The 25869-nt window shown below is 42.6% G+C and overlaps 1 protein-coding gene across 5 annotated transcripts in view; it reads right to left on the bottom strand.

Annotated features, from left to right (window-relative positions):
- Positions 1 to 25869, bottom strand: part of ALDH18A1 (aldehyde dehydrogenase 18 family member A1) — a 61309-nt gene that overhangs the window by 4831 nt on the left and 30609 nt on the right. For 3 of the 5 annotated variants that reach the window (XM_060193115.1, XM_060193097.1, XM_060193100.1), the window contains exons 6-15: positions 25759 to 25849; positions 22625 to 22749; positions 21011 to 21155; positions 19756 to 19829; positions 17072 to 17171; positions 11967 to 12187; positions 9078 to 9215; positions 6495 to 6690; positions 5569 to 5690; positions 236 to 422 (exon numbers count right to left, since the gene is read on the bottom strand). In XM_060193115.1, coding sequence (XP_060049098.1) covers positions 236 to 422; positions 5569 to 5690; positions 6495 to 6690; positions 9078 to 9215; positions 11967 to 12187; positions 17072 to 17171; positions 19756 to 19829; positions 21011 to 21155; positions 22625 to 22749; positions 25759 to 25849 — 1399 coding nt within the window. The remainder of the gene's footprint in view (positions 1 to 235; positions 423 to 5568; positions 5691 to 6494; positions 6691 to 9077; positions 9216 to 11966; positions 12188 to 17071; positions 17172 to 19755; positions 19830 to 21010; positions 21156 to 22624; positions 22750 to 25758; positions 25850 to 25869) is intronic. The other 2 variants (XM_007533392.3, XM_007533393.3) reach the window with 1 other exon arrangement.

The following is a 25869-nucleotide window of genomic DNA, read 5'->3' as shown; positions in this document are numbered from 1 at the left end:
GTGTTAAGCATACCAACAGAAGCTAATCATTTCTCCCACAAGGCCATTGTGACAATATAAAGAGATAACAGAAAGCACCCAGCAAGCAAGAAATCTCAGCACCACTTGGCATAATTATCCGTCTATTCAGCTTATGTTTTCCTGCAGGCCACCAGGGGCTAAGAGGAGCAGGACCACCTGAGAGATCAAAGCAGAAGCCATAGACACCGTCTGCCTGAAGCATCTGGACACTGACCATTCTCTGTGACGATGACATCCGTGTGGGAGCTGCCGTACTTGTGGATGTGGTCGATGGCCTCCTGGACACTGTCTACCACCTCAATGCAAATTTCCAAGTCCCCGTACTCGGTTCGGAGGGACTTTACTTCAGAGGGGCTGAAGGTCAGATAGGAGGCGAACTTGGGGCCTGCATGAATTTTCACCTGCAACAGAGAAGAATTCTGCTCAGGAGTAACAAGAGAGAGTAACAAGACTGTAGCGCAGCAGGTTAAGCACAGGTGGTGCCAAGCACAAGGACCAGCATAAGGACCCTGGTTCGAGCCCCCAGCTCCCCACCTGTAGGGGAGTCGCTTCACAGGCGCTAAAGCAGGTCTGCAGGTGTCTGTCTTTCTCTCCTTCTCTCTGTCTTCCCCTCCTCTCTCCATTTCTCTGTCCTATCCAACAATGACGACATCAATAACAACAACAATAAAACAAGGGCAACAAAAGGAAATAATAATAATAATAAAAAAGGAGTAATAAGAGAAGTAACAGAAACAAGCAGACTCATTCTTTCCTCTGAGGTCAAACAGTGTGAGCCTGTGTTCCATGTGCCTTCTCTTCAGAGGCAGCATTTCTCTGCTTTTGAAAATGCTGACTTGTTAGCAATGGGCCTTCAGTAAAACTGGAGCACTGATGTAAGCAGGAAGGCTACAAACCTAAGGAATATACCAGGCATTTATTAGAGCTCCTGACCTAAGCCCTTCATCGCTGACATTTCCCTAAAGTGAAAACTGACTTACATCCCATTCCCAAGGACCAGGTGATGACACACTTGGTTAAGCACACATAGTATGAAGCACAAGGTCCCGTGCAAGAAACCGGGTTCAAGCCAGCTCCCCAGCTGCAGGGTGTATGCTTCACAAACAACTAAGCAGGTATCTGTCTCTCTCTTTCTCTATCTGCCCTCCCCGCTCAATTTCTCTCTATCCTATCGAATAAAATGGAAAAAATGGCTGTCAGGAACAGTGGATTCATAGAGCTAGCATTGAGCTCAATGATAACCTGGAAGCAAAATAAAAGTCCCATTCCCGACATTTGAAGCCTACACATTGCACTCACACAGAAAGAGGGAGATGCCACGTATACATGTCTCCTATCATTCAGGAGAAGCTCTAAGTGTGCTCAGAGGTAAACCTCAAACTATAGCTACTTTCAGATTTTTTTTTTTTTTAATGCAGTGGCAGCAAATGAACTCAGGGCATCATGTGTGCTATACTGTTTTCCAATATATATTTTTCATCTATACCTTACAGATAGAATGGAAGAGAGGAAAGAGACAGGGAGAGACCCAGAGAGAGAAAGAAAGGGAAAGCAGAGAGACATCAACGTTACCACCTTACCATCTGTGGAGTTCCTCTGTGGAGTCCATGGGACTCCTCTGTGGTGCTGGAGATTGCACCCAGGGCCTCATGCATGGTTAAGCGTGTGCTCTACCTGCAGAATTACCTCATGGGCCCACTTTCAAATTTCTGAGTGTGATTCTGGCCTCCGCGTCTAATCTTGCTTCTGGCTGATGCTGATCTGAGGGCCTCCATCCCAAAATAAGCCTAATCCCACTTAGACCTTATTCTCTGAGATGTCTCCAGGGCAGCAGTGATGCTAACTTGACTCAAGTGATAAGTAATATCTGTCCTGTCCTCCCTGCCCCTAGTTTCTTGCTCTGGTTTCCCTGTCTGGGGCCCTACGTTTTCCACGACTGGGATTCATCTGGGTTCTTAGAGACTGAAACATCACTTTGGGACCCCAGCTCCGTGGTAATTATTACTTCCTACACTACAAAGGGGTTACACAAAATACACAGAATGAGTCCTTATAATCTGAGGAATTTCCAGGCAGTTCTAAGGATGGCTGACATACATTGAGGCTGTTCTTAAATCAGAAAGAGGCTTTATTTCTGGCTAAAGGAAAGCATTTCTCCAGTCCAGTCTGATGCACGGCTTATATACAGGTCCCTAATTTGAGTGATCGTGTGATTTTATTTATCTGTTTACATATTTGCTCCTTTGTTGTTGCTGCTGAAACTTCACTGCTCTTGGTGACATCTTTTGTTTTGCTCGTATTATCTTACCAGTGACTTAACACTGGTTTACAAGGTTATGAGATAATCGGGGTATAATTCCACACTGTTCCCACTGCCAGAGTTCTGTGTCCCTGTCTCCTCCACCGGGGACTGCAGTAGTGCTCCCAAGGTCTCTGGGTTACTTTTTCAAGTGGAAAGAGTGAGTCCCCTGCATCAAAGCTTCCTTCAGTGCCATAGTATCTCTGTGGAGAGTAAGGGAGCTCAAAACTGAGTTGCACAAACTTACAAAGCAGGTACCCTCCTAAGTGAGTTTTCTCACTATTCCTATGTGGTTTTATTTTTTAATTATTTTAATTAACAATTTAAAACAATAACAAGTTAATGTTTTACTTTGGAGGATACATTTTTCACTTAAAATAATGCTTTTAAGTGTTGATTATTATTATTATTATTTTATTTTATTTTATTCTGCCCCAGGGTTATCACTGGGGCTCAGTGCCACACTATGAATCCACTGCTCCTGGCAGCCATTTTTTCCATTTTATTGGATAGGGCAGAGAGACACTGAGAGAGGAGGGGGAGAGACAGATAGACACCTGCAGTCCTGCTTCACTTCTCCTAAAATGTTCCTGCTGCAGGTGGGGAGTAGGTGCTTAAACCCAGGTCCTTGCATTTAGTACTATGTGTGCTTACCTGGGTTACCACTGCCCAACCCCCTCTTAGGTTCTTACTGGGACTACATAGTGTCTATCAGATGAATGGAGCTTCCCTTTCCAGCAAAATGATGGAGGAGACAGTCAGAGCAGTTCAGGCCAGCTGTCACTATTCTACTATTTTTCTAGCTTGTATAATTCTAAAAGGGCACCATGATGTTAGACATTATAATTTAAAATCCACCCTGACAGAGCCTTGAGATTATTCATTTTTGCCTAGACAATATCTACTTACCTGCAATTAGAATTTAGACTAGAATGTTCCCAGTTATGACGATAGACTGAGAGCTCAGACTGACAGGGACTCAGAGGTCACTCCGAGGCTCCTGTTCTAAATAGAAATAGATATGGACCCTGGCTCAGATTGACGTGGTAAATAGTTAACTGTATTTATATATTTTCTTCTGATTCAGGAGGTATGCTCTGCCCTGATCCAGCTTTCTAGCTCTATTCTCAACTCTGACACCATCTTCCCAGATAATAATTTTAGTCTACCTACCTCCATGTTAATGACCAAGCTCAGGCAAAAATCACTAAAATCATGGGCCCCAAGGAACATACCTAAAATAGACTTCCTAGCTTCTTACCACCTTAAGATCCTAATTCTCACCTACTCTATTCCTACTTTCTGGTTCCTATTTAAAAACATTTTGATCTACCTCATAACTTAATGCCTTTCAGACACCAAGTTGCAGATCCTACTACAATTTCATTCCTAACTTTCCTGGGCAGATGCCCTCACTGATGTGTCTTGGAACCTCACCTCTCCAGAGCTCTATCCTACTAGGGAAAGACAAACAGGCTGTGGGTGTGGATCCTGCCAATGCCCATGTCCAGGGGAGAAACAATTACAGAAGCCAGACCTCTCACCTTCTGAACCCCAAAAAGAATTCTCCCAGAGAGGGGGAGAATGTAAGGGAAATATGACTAAAAGGGCTCTGAACCCCAATTCCATCAGGACCCAGAGACACAAAAGGGAAAAGGGAAAAAACATTTGCAAGCAGTAATAGGTACAGCAGTGACTTAAAATGGAAGAGAAGACAGGACCATAGGAAACATGGGAAAAAGTATAGATAATATAAATATATAAAAAGATAGGTAGATAGACAGACCATTATAAAAATAATAGTCAGGGTCGGGCAGTAATGCAGTGGGTTAAGCGCACATGGCGCAAAATGCAAGGGCCGGCATAAGTATCCTGGTTCAAGCCCCGCTGCCCCACCTGCAGGGGAGTCACTTCACAGGTGGTGAAACATGTCTGCAGGTGTCTATCTTTCTCTCCCCCTCCCCTCTCCATTTCTCTGTTCTATCCAACAACGACGACATCAATAACAACGTTAATAATGACCACAATAATGGTAAACAACCAAGGTAACAGAAAAGGGGAAAAAAAGGCCTCCAGGAGCAGTGGATTTGTGGTGCAGGCACTGAGCCCCGGCAATAACCCTGGAGGCAAAAAAAAAAAAAAAGTCAACCCATATCTTGGGAGAATCACTGCAGTTTCCAATGGAGGGAATGGACACAGAACTCTGGTGGTAGGAACAGTGTGGGATTCTACCCCATTATTTTGCAATTTTGTAATTCACCAATGAAATAAAATAAAACAATGTAGGCTAGAGTTTAAATTTAAGTCTGAAGTGACTGTCTTTTGTTGTTTATAACCTAATGACATGATAAGAAGTTAAGTCAGAGGACATAAAACAAGTTGACTCCAAAATATACACTATTTAACATGTTAATATTGATATGTGATAATATCTCAGAGACATCAATTCGAGGGCATGAATGCACAGAAATTTTAGGTTATGGGGCCGGGTGGTGCTGCATCTGTTAAGCGCACATGTCACCATGTACAAGGACCTAGGTTCAAGTCCCTATTTCCCATCTGCAAGGGGGAAACTTCACAGAGCTGAAGCAGCACTCTTTCCTTCCCCTCTCAATTTCTGTTCTATCAAATACAATAAAGGGGGGGGGGAGATTTTCCAGTAGTGGGAAATTTGTTGAGCAAGCAACTAAACCCCAGCAATAACCCTAGTGATAAAAAAATAATCGGTTTGAAAACATTTCTTTCTACACAGTCCTTTCAAATCAAATCCAAACAGAATGTAAGTTCAAAACCAAATTATATAAACCAAGAACTAAAGGAGAAGGCCCAAGTTTTATTAAGTGTAAAACCAATAGAATTGATTTTAAGTTATGAATCAGAACAGAACAAAGCAAAATTTCTAACTTTGCTATCTGGAAAAAAGATTGCCAGGAGTAGTCAATTCAGTAGAAGGCCACATGGTCTGTCTTATCTTTGAACCCTTACAGCACTTAAGACATTCTGCTCTGTAATGAAACTATTTATGGATCATTAGATCATAAACAAGCCAAGCTAGCAAGTTTCAGACATGAATGTATGCTCTAGCCTCAAGTCCTCTGTGCACTCAACACAGAACTTAGTACACAGCAGATGACCAAAAACATTGCTTCTTAAATTGCCATAGATGGTATGGCAGCTGCTCTTGGTCTAATCCCACAGACTTCTAAGTCTCCAAGTTGCAGAGTATAAGGCTGACAGATTTGTCTTACTTGTTCCACTCTCAGCATATCGATGATCTGGTCAAATAATGGGGTTCTCAGAAGATCTCGGTGGATTAGCAGAGTCTCCAAAGCATTACAGGCAGCTGGGTATTCACATTTAGAGTCTCTGACTGAAAAGTGAAGGACAAAGGATTATTTCTATTAGCCTGAACTCCTACTTTCTGCACCCCCAAAATAATTTTAATCCATACTCCTAGTGGGGGGAGAAATGATAGGGGGAAGATGACCAGAGGGCTCTGAACTCCAACTCCATCAGGATCCAGAGAGAGAAGAAGAAAAAGGGAGGGAGTGGGAGGGGCAGTTGGACATACTACTAATAGGTGTGGGTATGACTTGGAAAGGAAGAGAAGATGAGACCTTAAAAAAATGAGGATGAATATGGGACGATCTCACTCTCAGGCAGAAGTTGAAAAACAAGATTAGAAGAGAAAACACAAGTAGAACCTGAACTGGAAATGGCGTACTGCACCAAAGTAAAAGACTCTGGGGTGGGGGATGGGGGTGGGGTGGGGAGAATACAGATCCAAGAAGGATGACAGAGGACCTAAAGGGGGTTGTACTGTTATATGGAAAACTAAAAAATGTTATGCATGTACAAACTATTGTATTTTACTGTCAAATGTAAAACATTAATTCCCCAATAAAGAAATTTTTAAAAAAATGAACAAATATGCATAAATATAGACAGACAGTGGTATAAATAACAGTTGACCCATATCTGCAACTGCTGTAGCTTCCAGTGGAGGGAATGGGGATACAGAACTCTGGTAGTAGAAATGGTGTGGGGCTGTACCCCTGTTGTCTTGTGGTTGTGTAAATCAATATTAAATCACTAATACTAAAAATAAACAGAAGAAGTGTTTGATCTAGACACACAGAGGGTTTTGCCCAACCGTAAACTTCATCTAGCTCACCGAGTCTGGTGATTTTATCAACACTGGCCTCCGAATCCACATACATGTGGCAGATTCCTTCACTGTGTCCCATCACTGGAATCCCCTTAGCAGCTTTCTGGATGTCTCTGACCAGCTGGGAAGAGCCACGTGGGATGATGAGATCAATCAATTTGTCTAGACGGCAAAGGTCTTCCACTTCTTCTCGGGTATTCACCTGAAGAGGCGGAGAATAGAGAGAAAGATGACATCTTCTGGTTACACAAAATACAGATGTCTCCCTGCTATAGATAACTGTCTATGCCTCTTGAGAATTAAACCAAAACCTAGTCCCAAAACAACATGAAATGACTTTTGAAGATGATGACGATTGCACATTCTTCCAGAAAATTCTTATCAAACACTACATATGAGGGTTCAGGGTGTCGCTGAGCTGTGGAGCCCATGTTTTACAAGTGTGAAGCCCTAGGTTTGATTGCTGGATTCAGACAAAAGAGTGTTATGTTCGACATTACAAACTAAGGACTGGGTCCCTTTCCTCAAAGTCAAGTAGAGAAGGAGCCAGGTGGTGATGCCCTTGGTTGAGGACACCTGTTACCAGGCACAAGCCCCTGGTTCTCACCTGCAGCGGGGGGGAAAGCTTCAGGAGTGGTGAAGCAGGGCTGCAGGTATCTCTCTGTCTCACGCCTTCTCGATTTTTTTCTCTATCCAATAAAAAGTCTAGTAAAGGAGAAGACAGGACTAGCACACAACTAATTATAAGCCACATGTAGTTTTTTTTTTTTTTTGCCTCCAGAGTTATTGCTGGGGCTCGGTGCCTGCACCACAAATTTACTGCTCCTGGAGACTTCCCCCCCTTTTTTGTTCCCCCTTGTTTTTTTTTTTAATCATTGTGGTTATTTTTATTATTGTTATTGATGTCATTGTTGTTAGACAGGACAGAGAGAAATGGAAAGAGAAAGGGAAGACAGAGGGGGAGGAAAGATAGACATCTGCAGACCTGCTTCACCGCTTGTGAAGCGACTCCCCTGCAGGTGGGGAGCCAGGGGCTTGAGCTGGGATCCTTATGCTAGTCCTTGCGCTTGGCGCCATGTGCGCTTAACCCACTGCGTTACTGCCCAACCCCAAAGGCAGATAGTTTTTTAAATTCTAGAATAGGTGCAAAATGCCATCCATGAAAGTTAGAAGTATATAGATCATGAGTATACTCTGGGGATCCCAAATGAAAGCAACTGCTCTCTGGTTCTCTAGTCAAAGTCTGCAACACATGCTGGGTTTTGCTGAGGACTCACAGTCTAAAGGCTGATGATAGTCTCCACCCTGGGATGCTGACTAGAGTAACTAAAATGCTGGTGTTGGGACGCTGAAGTTATATTTTGCTACTTTTCTTGATTCTTTTAAATTTTCCCCCAACATGGTCATGCCACTCACAAAATACAAATGCACATGTGCAATAATGTTCACAGCAATGTCATTATGTATAGATCCAAACTGGATACAATCCAAATCTTTGCTCACGGAAGGATAAACTACAATTCTGTGTCTGCCATGTGGAACATTAGATGGTAGATAAGAGAAAACTGCTAGATGCAGTGACATGGGTGAGTCTCGTGGATATCACAATGAATCAAAGAAATACAACATCAAGTACACTTAGTTGCATGCAAGAAGGCCACAGATTAGACCCCCAGCATCTGCCAAGAGATGAACAGAGACAGTTAAAAAAATAACATGCATTCTGTATAATTTCAATTAGATGAAGTCAAAGAATGAGCTGGGGTTCGGGGTGGGGGGTGGGAGGTGGTACACTCAGATAAGTGCACATATGACCATGTGCAAAAACCCAGGTCCAAGCACTCACTCCCCACCTGCAGGGGGATGCTTCATGAGTGGTGGGGCAAGTCTGCAGGTGACTATCTTTCTCTTTTTTTCTAAAATTAATTTATTTTTTAAAAAGTATTTTTATTTACTTATTGTATAGAGACAGGCAGCAATTGAGAAGGAAGGGGATGATAGGGAGGGAGAGAGGCAGAGAGACACCTGTAGCACTGCTTCACCACTCGCAAAACTTTCCTCCTGCAGATGGGGACCAGGGGTCTTGCACATTGTAACATGCACTCAACCAGGTGTGGCACCACCCAGCCCCTTTCTCTCCCTCTCTATCACCCCTCTCCTCTCAATTTCTCTCTGCCCTATTCAATAAAATAAAAAGGAAAACAAGGGACAAAAGAGACTAAAAGTGAAAGAAATAAAAATGCTTACCTTGTGGTGGAGTGGTGCGCATGAGAAAGGCAAAAGGGAACTTTCTGGGGTGTTGTAAATGGTCTGTATCTTGTTATGCTGGTAGCATTATATATGTTTATTCATATATGCATATATATGCATTTCTGTGGGCAAGGTCTTGGAATTGCCCGTGTAAGATTTAGTGACTGAGCTTCAATGGAAAAAGAGAAGGGTCTAGAGTTGGCCTAGATCCAGATCTAAACTCTATCAGGACTGTGTGGCGAGTTACTTTACCTCTGAGCCTGTTTGTTTCCTGCCCTCCCGTCTATAAAATGAATTCAGTGGTCTCTGTTATTTTCATCTTTTCGGGTTGGTACCTACCAGCTGCACCGCCTCCTTGACTCCATGGATGGAGAGGGCCTCCTGGGTCAGGAGGTGAAGAATGCGGTTGCTATGTGCAGCCTCCTTCCCTCCTTTGAGCAGCAAGCCATTACCACTGGCGATAGCCAAGGCTGCCACCTGCAGGTCAACAAAGAGAGCAGTAAACCAAAAAGCAAGCAAGCAATAAATAGGGTGGGGTAGGAGAAGGGGTGGGGGTGGGAGTAGGTGGCGGCACACCTGGTTGAGTGCACACATTACAATGCACAAGGACTGGAGTTCAGGCCCCTGGTTTCCACCTGCAGGGAGAAAGCTTCACGAGTGGTGAAGCAGTTGTCTCTGTCTTAAGTCTCCCTCTCCTCTTAATTTCTGTCTGTATCCAAAATAAGTAAATATTTTTTAAAAAGGCAATAAATATAATAGTGCTGGTAAAGTATTTCTTGAGTACTTTGTACCAAAAACTGTTAGCCACATTATAAAGACTGCCCTGTTTATAGACATCACAACATTCCATGGATTAAAATGTACCTGTTTAGTCCCTCACTTTACACTGAAGCCTAAACAGATTGCTGACTCCCCATGGTCACAAACCATGCAAGTGGCAGGGCCGGGCAGCTTGACTCTTATCACTTATAACTCAGGAATTAAACGACAAAGCTTTCTTAGCCCCATTACTAAAGTAACCTGAACTGAGAGGTCAAGGTCATATAGCCCCCCCCCCCCCAACTTTGCCCATGGTGGAGGCCAGGGTGCCCTGCTGCCTGACTTGGATGCTTGCACCTTCTCATTCAGGCTGAGGCTGGGCAGCATCTCTGGCTATATCCTGCTCTGGGCTCTGTGACTGTTCCAGAAGCTCTAACTGCTTACTTCTGAGAACTTGGGGAAGGCCAGAGCTCTTGGCAGCCCCTGGAGAGCTATGACAGACTGCTGAGAGCATCAGCCTGTTTGGGGAGGGGGAAAAAAAAGAGGTCACCCAGGAGGAGAGATATTCAGAGCAAAGATAATTAGCTGACTATGGGGGCTGGAAGTGGTGCACCCAGTTAAGTACATATAGTACTAAATGCAAGGACCCGTGCAAGGACCTAGGTTTGTGTCCCTCAGCCCCCCACTTGCAGCTGGGACACTTCATAAGCAGTGAAAGCAGGTCTGCAGATGTCTTTCTCTCTCCCTCTTTACTTCCCTCTCCTCGCTCAACCTGTCTCTGTTCTATCCAATAAAATGGAAAAAAATGGCCGCCAGGAGCAGTGGATTCATAGTGCTAGCACTGAGCTCCAGCAATAAACCTGGAGGCAAAAACAAAACAATTATCTGACTATCTGAGGCCTGAAACTTATTTTTTCTGCAAGCTCTTAGGATAAGTTCAAATACACCAGTTTTGTAATATAGCAAAAGAAACTTTATTACTACTACTAATAAAAAACTTTATCGGAACATGCTAATATCCAGGTTAATGGTTTCTTAATCCCTTTTCTGTTTGTTGCTTTTGCTCATGGATTCCATTATAAAAGTTATATAAGTTATCTCGGGACTGAATGAATGGTGGTGCACCTGGTTGTTACACTGGGTCCAAGCCCCCAGTCCCCACCTGCAGGAGAGGAGCTTCACATGTGGTGAAGTAGGGCTGCAGGTATCTCTCTGTCTCTCTCCCTATCTCTTCCTCTTAATTTCTGGATGTCTCTATCTAATAAATAAATAAAGATTTTTAAAAAGCCATATATGTTTTTTCTAGACTGCATACATAATTTAGGTTGTGATGCCACTCAGGATCAAGAGTTCAGTGAAGAGACTCAGTTGTAGTTGGTTAATCAGTATGAATGAAAACTAGCAAGGAAGCCTGTGTAGAGACTCAGGACCCATTTCCTCCAGCAGATCAATCAGAGCTCTGTGGCTTTCACTGGGATGTGTCTGCAAGGCAGCTGTGTGGCCAGGAGGAGGCCTGTGAGCATCAGAGAGGGGCTGTGGACAGACTGACAGTGCGTTTTAGTGAACAAGCTGGTTTGGGTCACATGGAACATTTAACTTTATTTATTTAATTTATTTATTTATTGCCTCCAGGGTTATTGCTGGGGCTCGGTGCCTACACTACAAATCCACTGCTCCTGGAGGCCATTTTTCCCATTTTGTTGCCCTTATTATTATTATTGTTGTCATTGCTATTGTTGTTGGATAGGTCAAAGAGAAATGGAGAGAGGAGGGGAGACAGAGAGGGGGAGAGAAAGACAGACACCTGCAAACCTGCTTCACCGCCCATGAAGTGACCTCCCTGCAGGTGGGGAGCCGGGGGCTTGAACTGGGAACTTTGCACCAGTCCTTGCACTTCACACCCTGTGTGCTTAACCCGTTGCGCTACCGTGCAACCCCCGATCACATGGAAAATTTTAGACTCCCATGGTCATCTATGGTTTCTTCAAATGTAAAATAAGCAAGAATAGGGGGCCGGGTGGCGGCACACCTGGTTGAATGAATGCACATGTTATGGTGCACAAAGATCCAAGTTCTAGCCTCTGTTCCCCATGTGCAGGGGGAAAGTTCTGCAATTGGTGAAGCAGTGCTGCAGGTGTCTCTGTCTCTCATCTTATCTGTCTCCCCCTTCCTTCTCAATTTCTGTCTCTTGCCAATAAATAAAGATAATAAAACAAAACAGTAAAATACTCATAAATACCTATTTTAGAATCACTGGAAGAATCAGTAACATACATCTTTTTAAGAGAAACCTAAGTATCTTAAGATTTATTTCTTTGGAGAAAAATAAAGATAAAAGAAGACTGGAAAAAAAAAACACCAAACAAACAAACAAACAAAAGAAGAAAGTTATCTTTGGGAAATTTATCTCTAGTCCTGAAAAGATAAGTCTTCTTCTAACTATTCAACCCCAGGGCAGGCATGAATCACCTGGGGGAGGCAGTCAGGGCGAGATTCAAAGATGACCAGCAGAACACCAATTGGGACTGTCACTTGCTCTAATTCCAAGTTATTGGCAATCCGGGTCCGGCGCAGAACACGGCCCACACTCTCCTGTGAGGAGGCTGCAATCTGCCGCAGGCCGATGGCCAAGCTGTTCAGCTTAGATGTGGAAAGACTCAAACGTTTCAATAGAGGTGCTGCAAGTCTCCCTGAAGAAGTAAGAGAACACACAATCATGCGGTGAGCAACTGTTGTCTTACTGAACCTGTGAAATCACATCTAGCTCAGGGGGGTCTTGTGAAGACGAGGATACAAGGGTTAATTTTTAAAAAGTAAAGCAAAGACTAACTTCTTTTTTTTTTCTCCTCCCTAATTGTTTTATTAGATAGGAAAGAGAGAACTTGAGAGAGGAGGGGGAGATAGAAAAGGGAAGAGAAAGAGAGACACACCTGCAGCCCCGCTTCACCACTCGCAAAGCTTTCCCTCTGCAGGTAGAGACTAGGGGCTCAAACCTGGGTTCTTGTGTACTCATCCAGGTGCACCACCACCCAGCCCCCCAAATTTCCCTTTCTTTCTGGTAGCCACACCTCCAAAAATATAATAATAAGATTACTAGGTCTAGAAAGTGGCTCAGAGGGTAGGGTGTAAGCCCCCCCCCCCAATCCTTTTTTTTTTTTTTTTTTGTAAACCAGAGCATTGCTCAGCTCTGGCTTATTCTGGGGTGGGGTACAGTGGGGTGGGGGGTTATGAGACAAGACTGAACCTGGTCCTTTGGAGTCTCAGGCTTGCAGGCATGAAAGTCTTTTTGCGCAATTATTATGCTATCTCTCCCACCCAAGACTGTTAAGCCTCACTGTGCTCTAGGCCCTGGGATAGGTCCCTAACCCCACATAAGCGCACCCAGGACAGCACCAGGAGAGCTCCATGGGTGCTAGAGTAGTTACTCTGGTGTTCCCTCTCCTCCTACTCTAAAAAGCTCTGTTTTGGAGGAGAGAAAGCAATCTTGCATTAGGAAAAACTTAACTCAATATTTTCCCAACCAATTCCATCAATTCATTTTCTTCATGTGCTAAAAATTACGTTTATAGTTATAGCACATATTAAATGTCACATTCTATTCCTTAACCCCATGCTAGTCTAGTTTGTGACCCCATAACACAAGTATATATTCTTTTTTAAATATTTATTTTCCCTTTTTCTGCCCTTGTTATCTTTTTTTGTTGTTGTTGTAGTAGTTATTATTGTTGTCGTCATTAGATAGGACAGAGAGAAATGTAGAGAGGAGGGGAAGACAGAGAGGAGAGAAAGATAGATACCTGCAGACCTTCTTCACCGCCTGTAAAGCGAACATGTACATTTTCTATGCTACAAAGAAATTTTCCAGTTACTATTAAGCATTCCACTGAGCTGACAGTTAATTGTACTCACACCTATGTTATTAGATACCTTTTTGAGTGTGGTAATCCTGCTCTAAAAAGTGTTACCTATAGAGTTGTCTGTTACTTTTGAAACATCTTCTTTTTTTTTTTAATATTTATTTTATTTATTTATTCCCTTTTGTTACCCTTGTTGTTGTTGGATAGGACAGAGAGAAATGGAGAGAGGAGGGGAAGACAGAGAGGAGGAGAGAAAGATAGACACCTGCAGACCTGCTTCACCGCCTGTGAAGCGACTCCCCTGCAGGTGGGGAGCCGGGGTTCAAACCGGGATCCTTATGCCGGTCCTTGTGCTTTGCGCCACCTGCGCTTAACCCGCTGCGCTACAGCCCAACTCCCTGAAACATCTTCTTATGATAACTGTTAGAGCATGAATATATGTATATATTTATATTCATTTTCTTCCATTTCTAGAGATGTCTTTAACCTCTCAATATTTTAAACTTGAAACCTCTAAAGGAAGTTCCCAAGAAGTGACTTAAAAATATTTGAAGGTGGGAGTCAGGTGGTAGTGCAGCGGGTTAAGCACATGTGACGCAAAGCGAAAGGACCATCATAAGGATCCCAGTTCGAGCCCCCAGCTCCCCACCTGCAGGGGAGTCGCTTCAGGCGGTGAAGCAGGTCTGCAGGTGTCTATCATTCTCTCCCCCCTCTGTCTCCCCTCCTCCATTTCTCTCTGTCCTATCCAACAACAACGACATCAACAATAATAGCTACAACAATGAAATAACAAGGGCAACAAAAGGAAATAAATAAATAAATATTTTAAAAAATATATTTGAAGGTAAGAAAGTAATGTTAGTGGCGAGCCACGAAGCTTCTTTGACTGGAATTTGGATGCTTAATTTAAGACACTTAAAAAAACTATTAAAAGAAGGGGCCAGGTGGCTGGTGCACTTGGTTGAGTGCACATATTACTCGGAGCAAGGACCTGGGTTTGAGCCCCTGGTCCCCACCTGCAGGGGGAAAGCTTCACAAGTGGTGAAACAGGGCTGCAGGTGTCTCTCTCCCCCTTCCCTCTCAATTTCTCTCTGTCTCTACTATCCAATAAATGGCAAAAAAAAAAAATAAATAAATAAAATTTAAAAAGAAAAAAGGATATTAGATAAAACAAACAACAGAATCATCTCCAGGGCCTCACTGTGGCGGGCCTACTTTTCCAGATGGAAAGACAGAGACACAGATGAAGAGACAGAGGAGAGAGGGAACGACAACACAATGCTGAAGCAGCCGTCAGTATGGTGGGGGCTAGTCCCACCAAATAAATCTTTTTTTTTCAACATTAAACAAACAAACAAAAAACTATTGGCAGGGTCAGTAGGTGGCATACCTGGTAGAGTGCACATGTTATAATGTGCAATGCCCTGGGTTAAAGACCTTGATCCCCACCTGTAGATGGGAAGCTTCACAAGAGATAAAGCTGTACTCCAGGTGTCTCTGCTCTCTCCCCATTGCCTCCCTTCCCTCTCAATTTCTTTCTCTATCCAAAATAAATAAAATAAAAAATGGAAGGACACTGGAAGGCACAAGGACGCGGGTTCAAGCTCCTGGCCCCCACTTGCAGGGGCGGGTAGGGGGAGCTTCACAAGCTTTGAGGTAGAGCTACAGCTGTCTCTCTGCCCCCCTTTAAAACTATTTTATTTTATTTATTAATGAGAAAGGAAAAGAGAGAGAAGGAACCAGACAACATCACTCTGGTACACGTGTTGCTAGGGATTGAACTTGGGACCTCATGCTTGAGTCCAGTGCTTTATCCACTGTGCCATTTCCTGGACCACTGTCTCTGCCTCTCTCCCCTCTCAATTTCTCTGTCTCTATTCAATAATAACTAAATAAAAATTAAAAAGAAAACACAGAGAGGGAGTCGGGCGGTAGTGCAGCGGGTTAAGCGCATGTGGCCCAAAGCAGAAGGACCTGTGTAAGGATCCCCGTTTGAGGCCCTGGCTCCCCACCTGCAGGGGAGTCACTTCACAAGTGGTGAAGTAGGTCTACAGGTGTCTATTTTTCTCTCCCCCTCTCTGTCTTCCCCATCTCTCTCCATTTTTCTCTGTCCTATCCAACAACAACGACATCAATAACAACAACAACTACAACAATAAAATAAGGGCAACAAAAGGGAATGAATAAAATAAATATTAAAAATATATTTAAAAAGAAAACGCAGAGAATTAGGCAAGTGAGAGAAAGAATGAGGGCCTCTCCCATTTCTCACAGGCAGCTGTCAGTGCCGTCAGGTCAGCCATCCCACTCTATCATGAACACTTAAAGGGATGGTACCTGCTGCTAACACTCAGCAGACAACACACTGGCTGAGCAGCACATGCTATTTCTACAGCTACTGTGTATGTAGCTGGCCCGTCTGGGACTGAATACCAGATCTGTCAGTAGCCATGAGGTTTCAGGCACTGGTTGTTTTTCTGTGTTCCAGTTCTCTCCTCTGTATGATAGGGATAATAAAGGAGCTTCCTCTCAGGTACCAAGTTGCTAAGGCACAGAGAGAGTGGATCTGTAAAGGTGGATCTGCAACACAAAAATCCCAGTAGGCGTGGGCTGCCACTAGCTGAATGTCTAAGGCAATGAAGTCCTGGGGCACAGAGACGGCTTACCTGGTAGAGTAGACACTTTATCCTGCATAGGGACCTGGGTTCAAGTCCCCAGTTACCTTCATAGGAACAAAGGAGACACTTCACAGGTGGTGAAGTAGTGCTACAGGGTTTCTTCTTCTCTTCCTGTCTCCCCTGCTATTTGAAAAAACACACACACACACACACACACACACACACACACACACACACACACACACACACACACACCAACAAACAAACATACCTGCCAGGAGTAGTAGAGTCTTGCAGGCACAAAGTCCCAGCATAGTTCTGGCAGCAAATAATTAAAAAGAAGAGCAATGGGGTCCACAGTCTTTCTCCTGTTTGTCTTGAAACTGCCATTGGGACTATGGCCTATGATCTGCATTATCTGGGGTTGGAGGGGGGTGAAAAAAAGCTCTTTTGTAGCCTTGCACTAGACTATGTGGTAAAAAGAGCAAAAGCTGGGGAGTTGGGAGGTAGCGCAGTGGCTCCACACCTGCAGGGGAGTCGCTTCACAGGCAGTGAAGCAGGTCTGCAGGTGTCTGTCTTTCTCTCCCCCCTCTGTCTTCCCCTCCTCTCTCCATTTCTCTCTGTTCTATCCAACAACAACGACACTAATAACAACAACAATAATAACTACAACAAGGGCAACAAAAGGAAATAAATATCTGAAAAAAAAGATAGATCTCTTTTTAAGAGAAAAAAAGAGCAAAAGCTGTAAACAGAGTTTGTAAAAAGCCCAGTGAATATTAGCTACCTATCTACCTTCAATGAAAATAATGTATAGAATAATTAAAAAAAAAAAGTTGTGGTCCAGGAGGTGGCGCAGTGGCTAAGGCACTGGACTCTCAAGCATGAGAAATTAAGTTCAATCCCTGGCAGCATATGTACCAGAGTGATGTCTGGTTCTTTCTCTCTCTCTCCTATCCTTCTCATTAATAAATAAATAAAATCTTTAAAAAAAAAGTTGTTAGGAAGACTATGACACAAACATTGGGAATACAATAAAAAGAGAAAGAAAAAAAAAAACAGCAAAATTCTCCATAATATTGATTGTGAATTGCCTGACCTTTACCTTCTGCCTCCTCCAAATCTTTTTTGTTGGCTAACAGGATCTCATCACGCTGGTCCGTCAGCAGATCAGCCAGATGATGGATAATCTCTGCTCTCTAGAAACAAAGAGGAAAAACAAAAAGCAAAGGGATATGACACTCCTGGAAGCATGCAAATTGCACTTGTAAACCAACCTAGACTGAGTATGTCTGTCCTTGCTCCTCATCTAAACGGCCTCTGAGATCTTATTACTTACAGTTTACTTGCCCTCGTTTTCTGTTCCTTCCTCACTGCTAATCTCCCCTCCTCTTCCTCATCCCTTACTGCTTGTATTTTTCCTTCCACACTTCTGACTGTGATTAGCAGACCACAACCCAGTTGTGGTGGGAGGGACATGATACGATGTCTTATCTGTCAGAAGGAAGAGGCTTCACATGTATCATGTCGCTGTACAGTTCACTGCCCACATAGTTGTGGTTGTTGTTGTTGTCTATTTCAACTCACTTTCCTTTTGGACAATTACTTATTTAATAAATTCAGTCTAGTGTACCATTTCAAATCAAAGAAGATAGAAGAAATAATTGCTTCAGTAGAAGGTAAAGATCAAAGACTCCTAAGATTGTCCTGGAGCTCCACTTCCCTAGAGCCCCACCCTACTAGGGAATAAGAGAGACAGGATCGGCCTGTCAACACCCATGCTCAGCGGGGAAGCAATTACAGAAGCCAGACCTTCCAACTTCTGCATCCCACAATTACCTTGGGTCCATACTCCCAGAGGGATAAAGAATAGGAAAGCTATCAGGGAAGGGGATGGGATACGGAGATCAGGTGGTGGGAACTGTGTGGAGTTGTATCCCTCTTATCTTATGGTTTTGTTAATATCTCCTTTTTAAAATAAATAAATAAATAAATAAATAAATAAATAAATAAATAAATAAGAAAGACTGTAATACCTTGAAGTGAAGCCAGAGACCTAGCACTATGCAACTGTTATCTTACAGATAGAGAAATGGTAGAGTCGTAGAATTTAAGTAATATCATTGAGTGAAAGAAGAAAGACAAGGGTGGTGTGAGGTGGGATGAAAGGAGATCCCAAAACTTTCTAGTTTATTTCTTTTGGGGGGCTGATAGCTTTTTTTTTTTTTTTTTTTTTTTTTTTTAATCCAGAGCAATGCTCAGTTCTGGTTTATGGTGGTGTAGGGGATTGAACCTGAGACTATGGAGCCTTAGGCACTACAGTCTCTTTGCATAACTATTAACTATTTTTTAATTAGGGGGATTAATAGTTTTTAGTTGACAGTAAAATACAATGGTTTGTACATGTGTAACATTTCTCAATTTTTCACATAACAATTAAACTCCTTCTAGGTCCTCCTTTGCCATCATGTTCCAGGACCTGAACCCCCAACCCCCTAGTCTTTTATTTTGGTGCAATACGCCAAACCTAGTCCAAGTTCTGCTTCATGCTTTCTTATTTTTCAACTACTTTTTATTTACTTATTTATGTATTTACTTATTTGTTATTGATGATTTTATACTGATCAACAAGACTGTGGGATAAGAGGGGTACAATTCACACAATTCCCATCACCAGCGTGATATATCCCATCCCCTCCATTGGAAGGTTTCCTATTCTTTACCCCTCTGGGAATATGAACCAATAATCTCCAAAGAGCACAGAAGGTGAGGTCTGATAACCATTAACTTTTAACAACACAAGCCTGCTTCAAAAGAGCCTCAACTTTCATGGGAGGCAATAAAAGTCATTGCTAAAAGCACACAGAGGGGTGGGGGAGATAGCATAATAGTTACACAAAGAGACTTTCATGCTCAAGGCTCCAAAGTCCCAGGATCAATTCCCTACACCACCATAGCCAGAAATGAGCAGAGTCTGGTAAAAAAAATAATAATAATAAAATAAAACAAAACAAGGAGAAAGAAGATAAGTCTCTTCCTATTTTTTCTTCCTTCCTTCCTTTCCCACCAGGGTTATTGTGGAGGCTCATTGCCTGTATTAAGAATTCACTGCCATTGCTCCCCACCCCAAACACACACCCTTTTTTTCCTATTTTCTTTGATAAGACACAGAGAAATTGAGGGGAGGGGAAGTAGAGAGGGAGAAAGAGAGAAAGAAAGATACCTACAGACCTGCTTCACCACTTATGAAGCTTCCCTCTGTGGTGGGAAGCAGGGGCTTGAGCCCAAGTCCTCACACATGGCAATGTGTGCACTCAACTGGGTGTGCTACTGCCCAGTCCTCTAAAAAAGATATTTTTTAAAAGTTCTTTTTATGATTAGTATTTTTCTAAGTACTTGCTAAGTTCTTTTTATGATTAGTATTTTTCTAAGTACTTTCTAAGTACTTTTTTTTTTTAAATACTTTCTAAGTATTAAAAAAAAAAATGAAAACCTATTAGGGGCCAGGAGAGCTCACCCAAATGAGTGCACTTAGCTTTGCATGAGGATTTGGGTTTGAGCCCCCAGGGATGCTTGGCACCAAATGAAGCTCCGTGAACAGTGAAGCAGAGCTATGGTGTATTTTTCTCGCTGTTGTTCCCTCTCTTTTTTTCTAAATGAAATTAAAAAGGAAAGAAAGAGTCCACCAGGGGCAGAGGAATCATGTACACTAGAGATTCTGGCAACACAAAAACAAACAACAACAATAACAAAGCTAGCAAAACTATCACCTAAGACTGCTACCTGCTCAGGTTCCAATGTGGCCAATGCCCTTCCTCCAGATCGAGCCATTTCTCCCTGCTGCTCCACAGTAGGGCCTGCAAGCACATTCACAAACGTCAGGTAATGGTCAGCTTAATCCCCGCACTAGAGACACAAGGCAGCACAAGAATGGCATGTGCATTAGATACAGTGCTCACAGAGGTGAGACAGAACTGTCTTATCGGCAAACACTTAGGAAAAGTAAGCCAAGTGGAAATGGAAAAGGACTTTAGAAGACATATAGGAGACAAATACAAGCAAGCTTTTGTGGTCATGCCTCAGCTCATCTGGCATGCATATTCTTTTGCCCTTTTATTGGTTTCGTGGTTTCTTTCTTTCTTTTTTTAATTTGCTTCCAGGGTTATCTCTAGGGCTTGGTGTGGCACTGTGAATGCACTGTGCCCAGAGGCCATTTTTTTTTTTTTTCTATTTGATAGGACAAAGAGAAATTGAGAGGGAAAAGGGAGACAGAGAGGGAGAGAAAGATATAAGACACCTCCAGGCCTGCTTCACCACTCATGAAACATCCTGATGCAGGTGGGGAATCTGGGGCTTGAACCCAGGTCCTTGTGCAGGCCCTTCTGCATAGTACGAGGTGGGCTTAAGCGGGTACACCACCACCTGGCCCCTGGTTTAGTAGTTGTTTCTCCTTCTTCTTTTAAACTTATATATTTATTTACTATTGGATAAAGGCAGAGAGAATTTGAGAGGGGAGGGGAGACAGAAAAGGAGAGAGACAGAGAGATACCTGCAGCCCTGCTTCACCACTCACGAAGCTTTTCTCCTGCAGGTGGGGACCAGGGGCTTGAACCTACGTCCTTGCGTATTGTCATGTGAGCACTTAACCAGGTGTGCCACTGCCTGGTCCCCTGGTTTGGTTTGCAATACAGATACAGCAAGATGCTCTACATTTGTCCTGTACAAATTTGTCATGAGCCCTGTTAGTACTCCTCTGTGTTCCCGTGCTTGTTACTACCTGGCATTCAACATGGGTTAATCACAAGCTTCTTAAGACAACTGATGATTGTATTCTTTAGTTTTTTGATACTGGAGAAAATAGGTCGTCTACTAAGACAACTTAGACAGAACTTTACAAAAGCAGGGCAAAACCCAATTCTGCAAACAGTAACCAATACCCAGTTTGATAGTATTAGTATATGAATCTAGTCACTTAGATTCCCAGAGTAAGAATTCAGTCCTCAGTCCCATCTGAAGGGCTCTATGAACACTTACGTACCTGCAGGCTTTACTTCCGAAAAGAAGGTGCCGACTTTCTTTCCCTCTACAATGTCTGTGATGACATGCCCAGACACCTTTGGGTGGGTTCCATTGGCAATAACTACAGAAGTGCCACCTTGCAGAGCCCAGAGGGCCGCTTTCACCTAATGGAAAAGGTTAAGTCCAAAGATGCAATTCAGATCTTGGCAGGGTCTAATAACCTCTTTTACCTTGCAAAAAGCTGCAAAACACACATGGTACCGAGCAGTGTAAGTACACACAGGAATGTTTGCAACAGCTCTGGAGCTCTGAACACATACTTGCAGACCATGCACTTTCCAGCCCCACTTTGGCCAGTGCCGACCAAAGATGAGCCCATCTACCCTTTGTGCTCAAGATGTTCTCTCTCCAAGACTCTCCAGTACTAGTACTCAGAATAAATTAGACACTGGGTTTATTGTGTCTCAATGTAGAACTATATCAGTGCACAGCCTGGTTTGAGTAGAGTTCAATTCTGAATACTTTGAGCTTTTGCAAATAGGATACTTATTTAATTATTACTGGATAGGGAGAAATTGACAGGGAGAAATTGAGATAGAGAGAGGGAAAGAGAGAGATACCTGCAGCCCTGCTTCCCCAGTCATGAAGCTTCCCCCCTGCAGGTGGGGGCCAGGGGCTCAAAACTGTGTCCTTGCACACCATAGTGTGTGCGCTTCATGAGGTATGTCACCGCCCATCCCCCTGTAAATGGGATTCTTGTCCTATTTTCTGCCATTGGTATGTATAATGCTATAGCTTGAAAGCATTATTTCTTAAAATAATTAGTGAAGCAGAAGATATTTTGAAAGATTTCATCCAGAAATATTTAAGCTGACAACTTTAAAAGACTTACATAAAATTATGGAAAAAAATTATGAAAAACATATAGGCTCTGCTCCTAAGGAGGGCGTATAACACAAACACACGCTACTCTATGTAGTACTAGTAAAAAGAACAAACTTACAGGAATGACTAAATATGGAGACAAAGTAAGCACTAAGTTTGTGCTTAGTTCTGTACACATGTAAGTGTGTATGTGCTTAGTATCTGAAACCACACAACACCCAAAAGTGTGTATGTGCTAGTATCTAAACCATATAGCACCCAGTTACCATAGTAAAAAAAAAAATCACAAAATATTGTCTTTATTATAATATTGGCTTTATTGGGTCACTGGAAAAGTCATGATGTATTTTCTTTTTAAAATATTTATTTATTTATTGCCCTTTAAAAAATATTTATTTGTTGCCCTTGTTGTTTTATTGTTGTTGTAGTTATTATTGTTGTTACTGATGTCATTGTTGTTGGATAGGACAGAGAGAAATGGAGAGAGGAGGGAAAGACAGAGAGGGGGAGAGAAAGACAGATAGCTGCAGACCTGCTTCACTGCTTGTGAAGCGATTCCCCCGCAGGTGAGGAGCCGGGGGAATCGAACCGGGTTTCTTACACCAGTCCTTGCACTTTGTGCCACCTGCGCTTAACCCTCTGCACTACTGCCTGACTCCCATGATGTATTTTCTATGCAAAAAATGCACCATGAATTTTTTGACAACCCTATGTAATAATTACAGGCAGTAGTGTCACAGATTCTTACCTTGGCTTCCATGCCCCCCATCCCCACTCTCGACTTAGTTCCAAATGTCACCGACTGCTGATCTCCAGGATAAAATATATCAATGAGTTTTGCATCATCTGACCCTGGTGGGCTATCAAAGAGGCCTAAAAAAAATAAGGAGAATCAGAAAAGTATTTATTTATTTTTTTTTTAATTGCCACCAGGGTTATTGCTGGGGCTGGATGTTAGCACTATGAATTCACCACTTCCAGCGGACTTTATTTATGTATTTATCCTTTCTATTTTATTTGATAAAGCAGAGAGAAATTGAGAAGAAGTGCAATAAAGAAGGAAAGAGAGGGAGTTGGGTGCGGTGGCGCAAAGCACAAGAACCTGCGTAAGGATCCTGGTTTGAGCTCCCAGCTCCCCACCTGCAGGAGAGTTGCTTCACAGGTGGTGAAGCAGGTCTGCAGGTGTCTCTCTTTCTCTCTCCCTCTGTCTTCCCATCCTCTTTCCATTTCTCTCTGTCCTATCAACGACGACATCATCATCAACAACAACAACAACTACAATAGTAAAAAACAACAAGGGCAACAAAAAAGGTGATAAATATTTTTAAAAATCTTTAAAAAAAAAAAAAGAAGGAAAGAAACAGAAGCATCCCCCCCCCCCCCGAAGGTGGGGAATTAAACCCAGGTCCTTGCACACAGTAATATGTGTGATCAGCTAGGTACACCACTGCCTGGCCCCCATAGTAATACTGTTCTTTTAATGTTGTGTTGGAGAATTATTCTCTACTTCAATTCAGCTTCCAGGAATTAGACTGGGGTTTGTGTCTCAGAAGGGGCTGTCCTTAGAAGTGACAGTTTTAAACACTGAGATCGTTTTTGGTTTCAGAGCATGAGCAAAGCTATAGAAACTTAAGCCAAACTTTAAGCTGAACACAAGAAGTCCTTAAGCCAAACTTTAAGCCAAACACAAGAGTTCCTGGCATTCTGATACTCTACTCACTCCTCGTTTTCCATTTATTGCAGCCATTCACACCCACCAAACCCATTTAAAATTCTAATACTGTCCTTAAAAAAAAAAAATCAACATTCAGTAGATAAGTAATCAGTTAAGAACAAAAGTTTGGCTATGATTCATTTGATTGTTGCAGACTCCATTAAAACTGTGAGTGGTGTGGTGAAGTGGATAGAGCACTGGCTTCCTACACGAGACCCGAGAGGTCTGGCCTCACATGTGCCATAGAGATGCTCTGGTTCTTTGTCTCTGCTCACCTCTCTCTCATTAATAAATAAGTCTTAAATATTTTTACTTGAGTCTAGTTTAAATTTAGTTTATACATATTTATATCTCAAATTCATATAATGCCTTGCCAGACATTACAGAAGAACTGAAAATTGAACAGATTTATATTTGAAACTAGTCTGTGCTAAGTACTAATGACACAACACTGGGCACATCATGAAGTTGATTGTTTATTTCTTGAAGATTAAGTGGGTCAACCCACCCACTTTGTAGTTGATAGAAGAACTGAAGGAAATAACAACTATAAGCACTTGACACAGCATACACAGCAGAAATCCATCCTTTTCCTTTCGTTTTTCACTTTTGATAAAGAGAGGGAGCGAGGGAGAGAGAGAGAGGGAGAGGGAGGGGGGAGGGGAGAGGGAGAGACAGATCTGAAGTACTGCTCCTCCACACATGAAGCTTCCTCCCTGCAGGTGGGGACCAGGGGCTTGAACCTGGGTCCTCATGCATGGTAGCATCGATAACCTAGCCTCTTTCCACCCTAGGCTCCCTACTCTCATCAGCTCTATTTCTACTGTTTGGTTCCTGTTTAGTGAAGATTTTGTCCTCTTTTATACCTTATTGCCTTTTAGCCAACAAGTTCCACATGCTACTTTGATCCAATCCTGAACTCCCTGGGCAGACAGCCTAATTGATATGCCCCAGAATCTCACCTCTCCAGAGCCCTAACACACTAGAGAAAGATTTCTTTCTGTTCAATTTCTCTCTGTTCTATCTAATTATAAAAGAAAGGAAAAAGGAAAGATGGCCACCAGCAGTGGTGAATTCATCATGCAGGCACTGAGTGCCAACAATAATCATAGTGACAATAAAAAATACAATAACATAAAATAAAATAGAAGCCAGTCACAAAGAATCATATTATATGATTTAAAAACAAGTAAATCAAGAGAGGGGGTAGGTTAGAGGTGGACTGGGACTGGGAAATTTGGGGGAAGAGTGAGGAGTCACTGCTCTTGGGTGTATGGTTTTCTTGCTAGGGTGATAAGAACTGTCTAAGATTGTGGTGAGGGTTATACAACTGTATGGATATACAAAAACCACTGAGGAGGACATTTCAAACAGGTGAATTCTCAAGTACATTGCTTCTCTTTATATAAAGAAGTTACAAAAGAAAAATAAAGTACCTAGAAATGATGACATTTCAGTATTCAAACTGTACCTGCCAGATGTGAAAAAGATGTGGCTCATTTTCTTTTCAAACTTGAAAACCCTTTGTGTGACTATATGATTTAGAAAATAATGTCCCATTGTGGGGTGGGGTGGGGAGGAGAGATGAGAAGAACTCAAACAATGAATGGAACTTGTGATCACAGAAATGTAGTTTCTCAGGCTGGGGGAGTATAGATTGACCTGCCAACGCCCATGTTCAGCAGAGAAGCAATTACAGAAGCCAGAACTCCTACCTTCTGCACCCCAAAAATAATTTTGATCCATACTCTCAGTGAGGGAGAAGTGATAGGAGGAAGAGGATAAGAGGGCTCCAAACTCCAGCTCCATTAGGACCCAAAGATAGAAGAGGAAAAAGGGAGGGACATTTGTATGTAGTAATAGGGTTATGTGTGGCTTGGAGGAGAAGAGAAAATTGGACTTGTAAGAAAAAGGGGGCAATTATGTACAAATGTAGACAGATAGTTGTAGAGATGTTAGTTAACCCATGTCTGCAACCTTAGAAGAACTGCTGTGGTTTGCAATGGAGGGACTGGGGATTCAGAACTCCGGTGGTGGGAACTGTGTGGAATTATACCCCTGTTGACATATAAGTTTATAAATCAATATCAAATTTAATAATAAATTATAAAAAGAATTGTGGTTTCTAAAACAAAGGCTGGATAAAGGGAAAAGACATTATTTTGTACCTTCTACATCTGAAAGAACAATCAGCAGGTCTGTTTTCATTTCCACGGCTAGACGGGCAGCCAGGCTGTCATTATCTTTAACACTTATCACCTGGAAAACAAGTGACCAGG

The sequence above is a fragment of the Erinaceus europaeus genome, chromosome 1, assembly GCF_950295315.1.
Source record: "Erinaceus europaeus chromosome 1, mEriEur2.1, whole genome shotgun sequence".
In the NCBI taxonomy this organism is placed as follows: Eukaryota; Metazoa; Chordata; class Mammalia; order Eulipotyphla; family Erinaceidae; genus Erinaceus; species Erinaceus europaeus.
The sequence above is the reverse complement of the archived record's forward strand: the minus strand, read 5'-3'. Positions and strand labels throughout refer to the sequence as shown.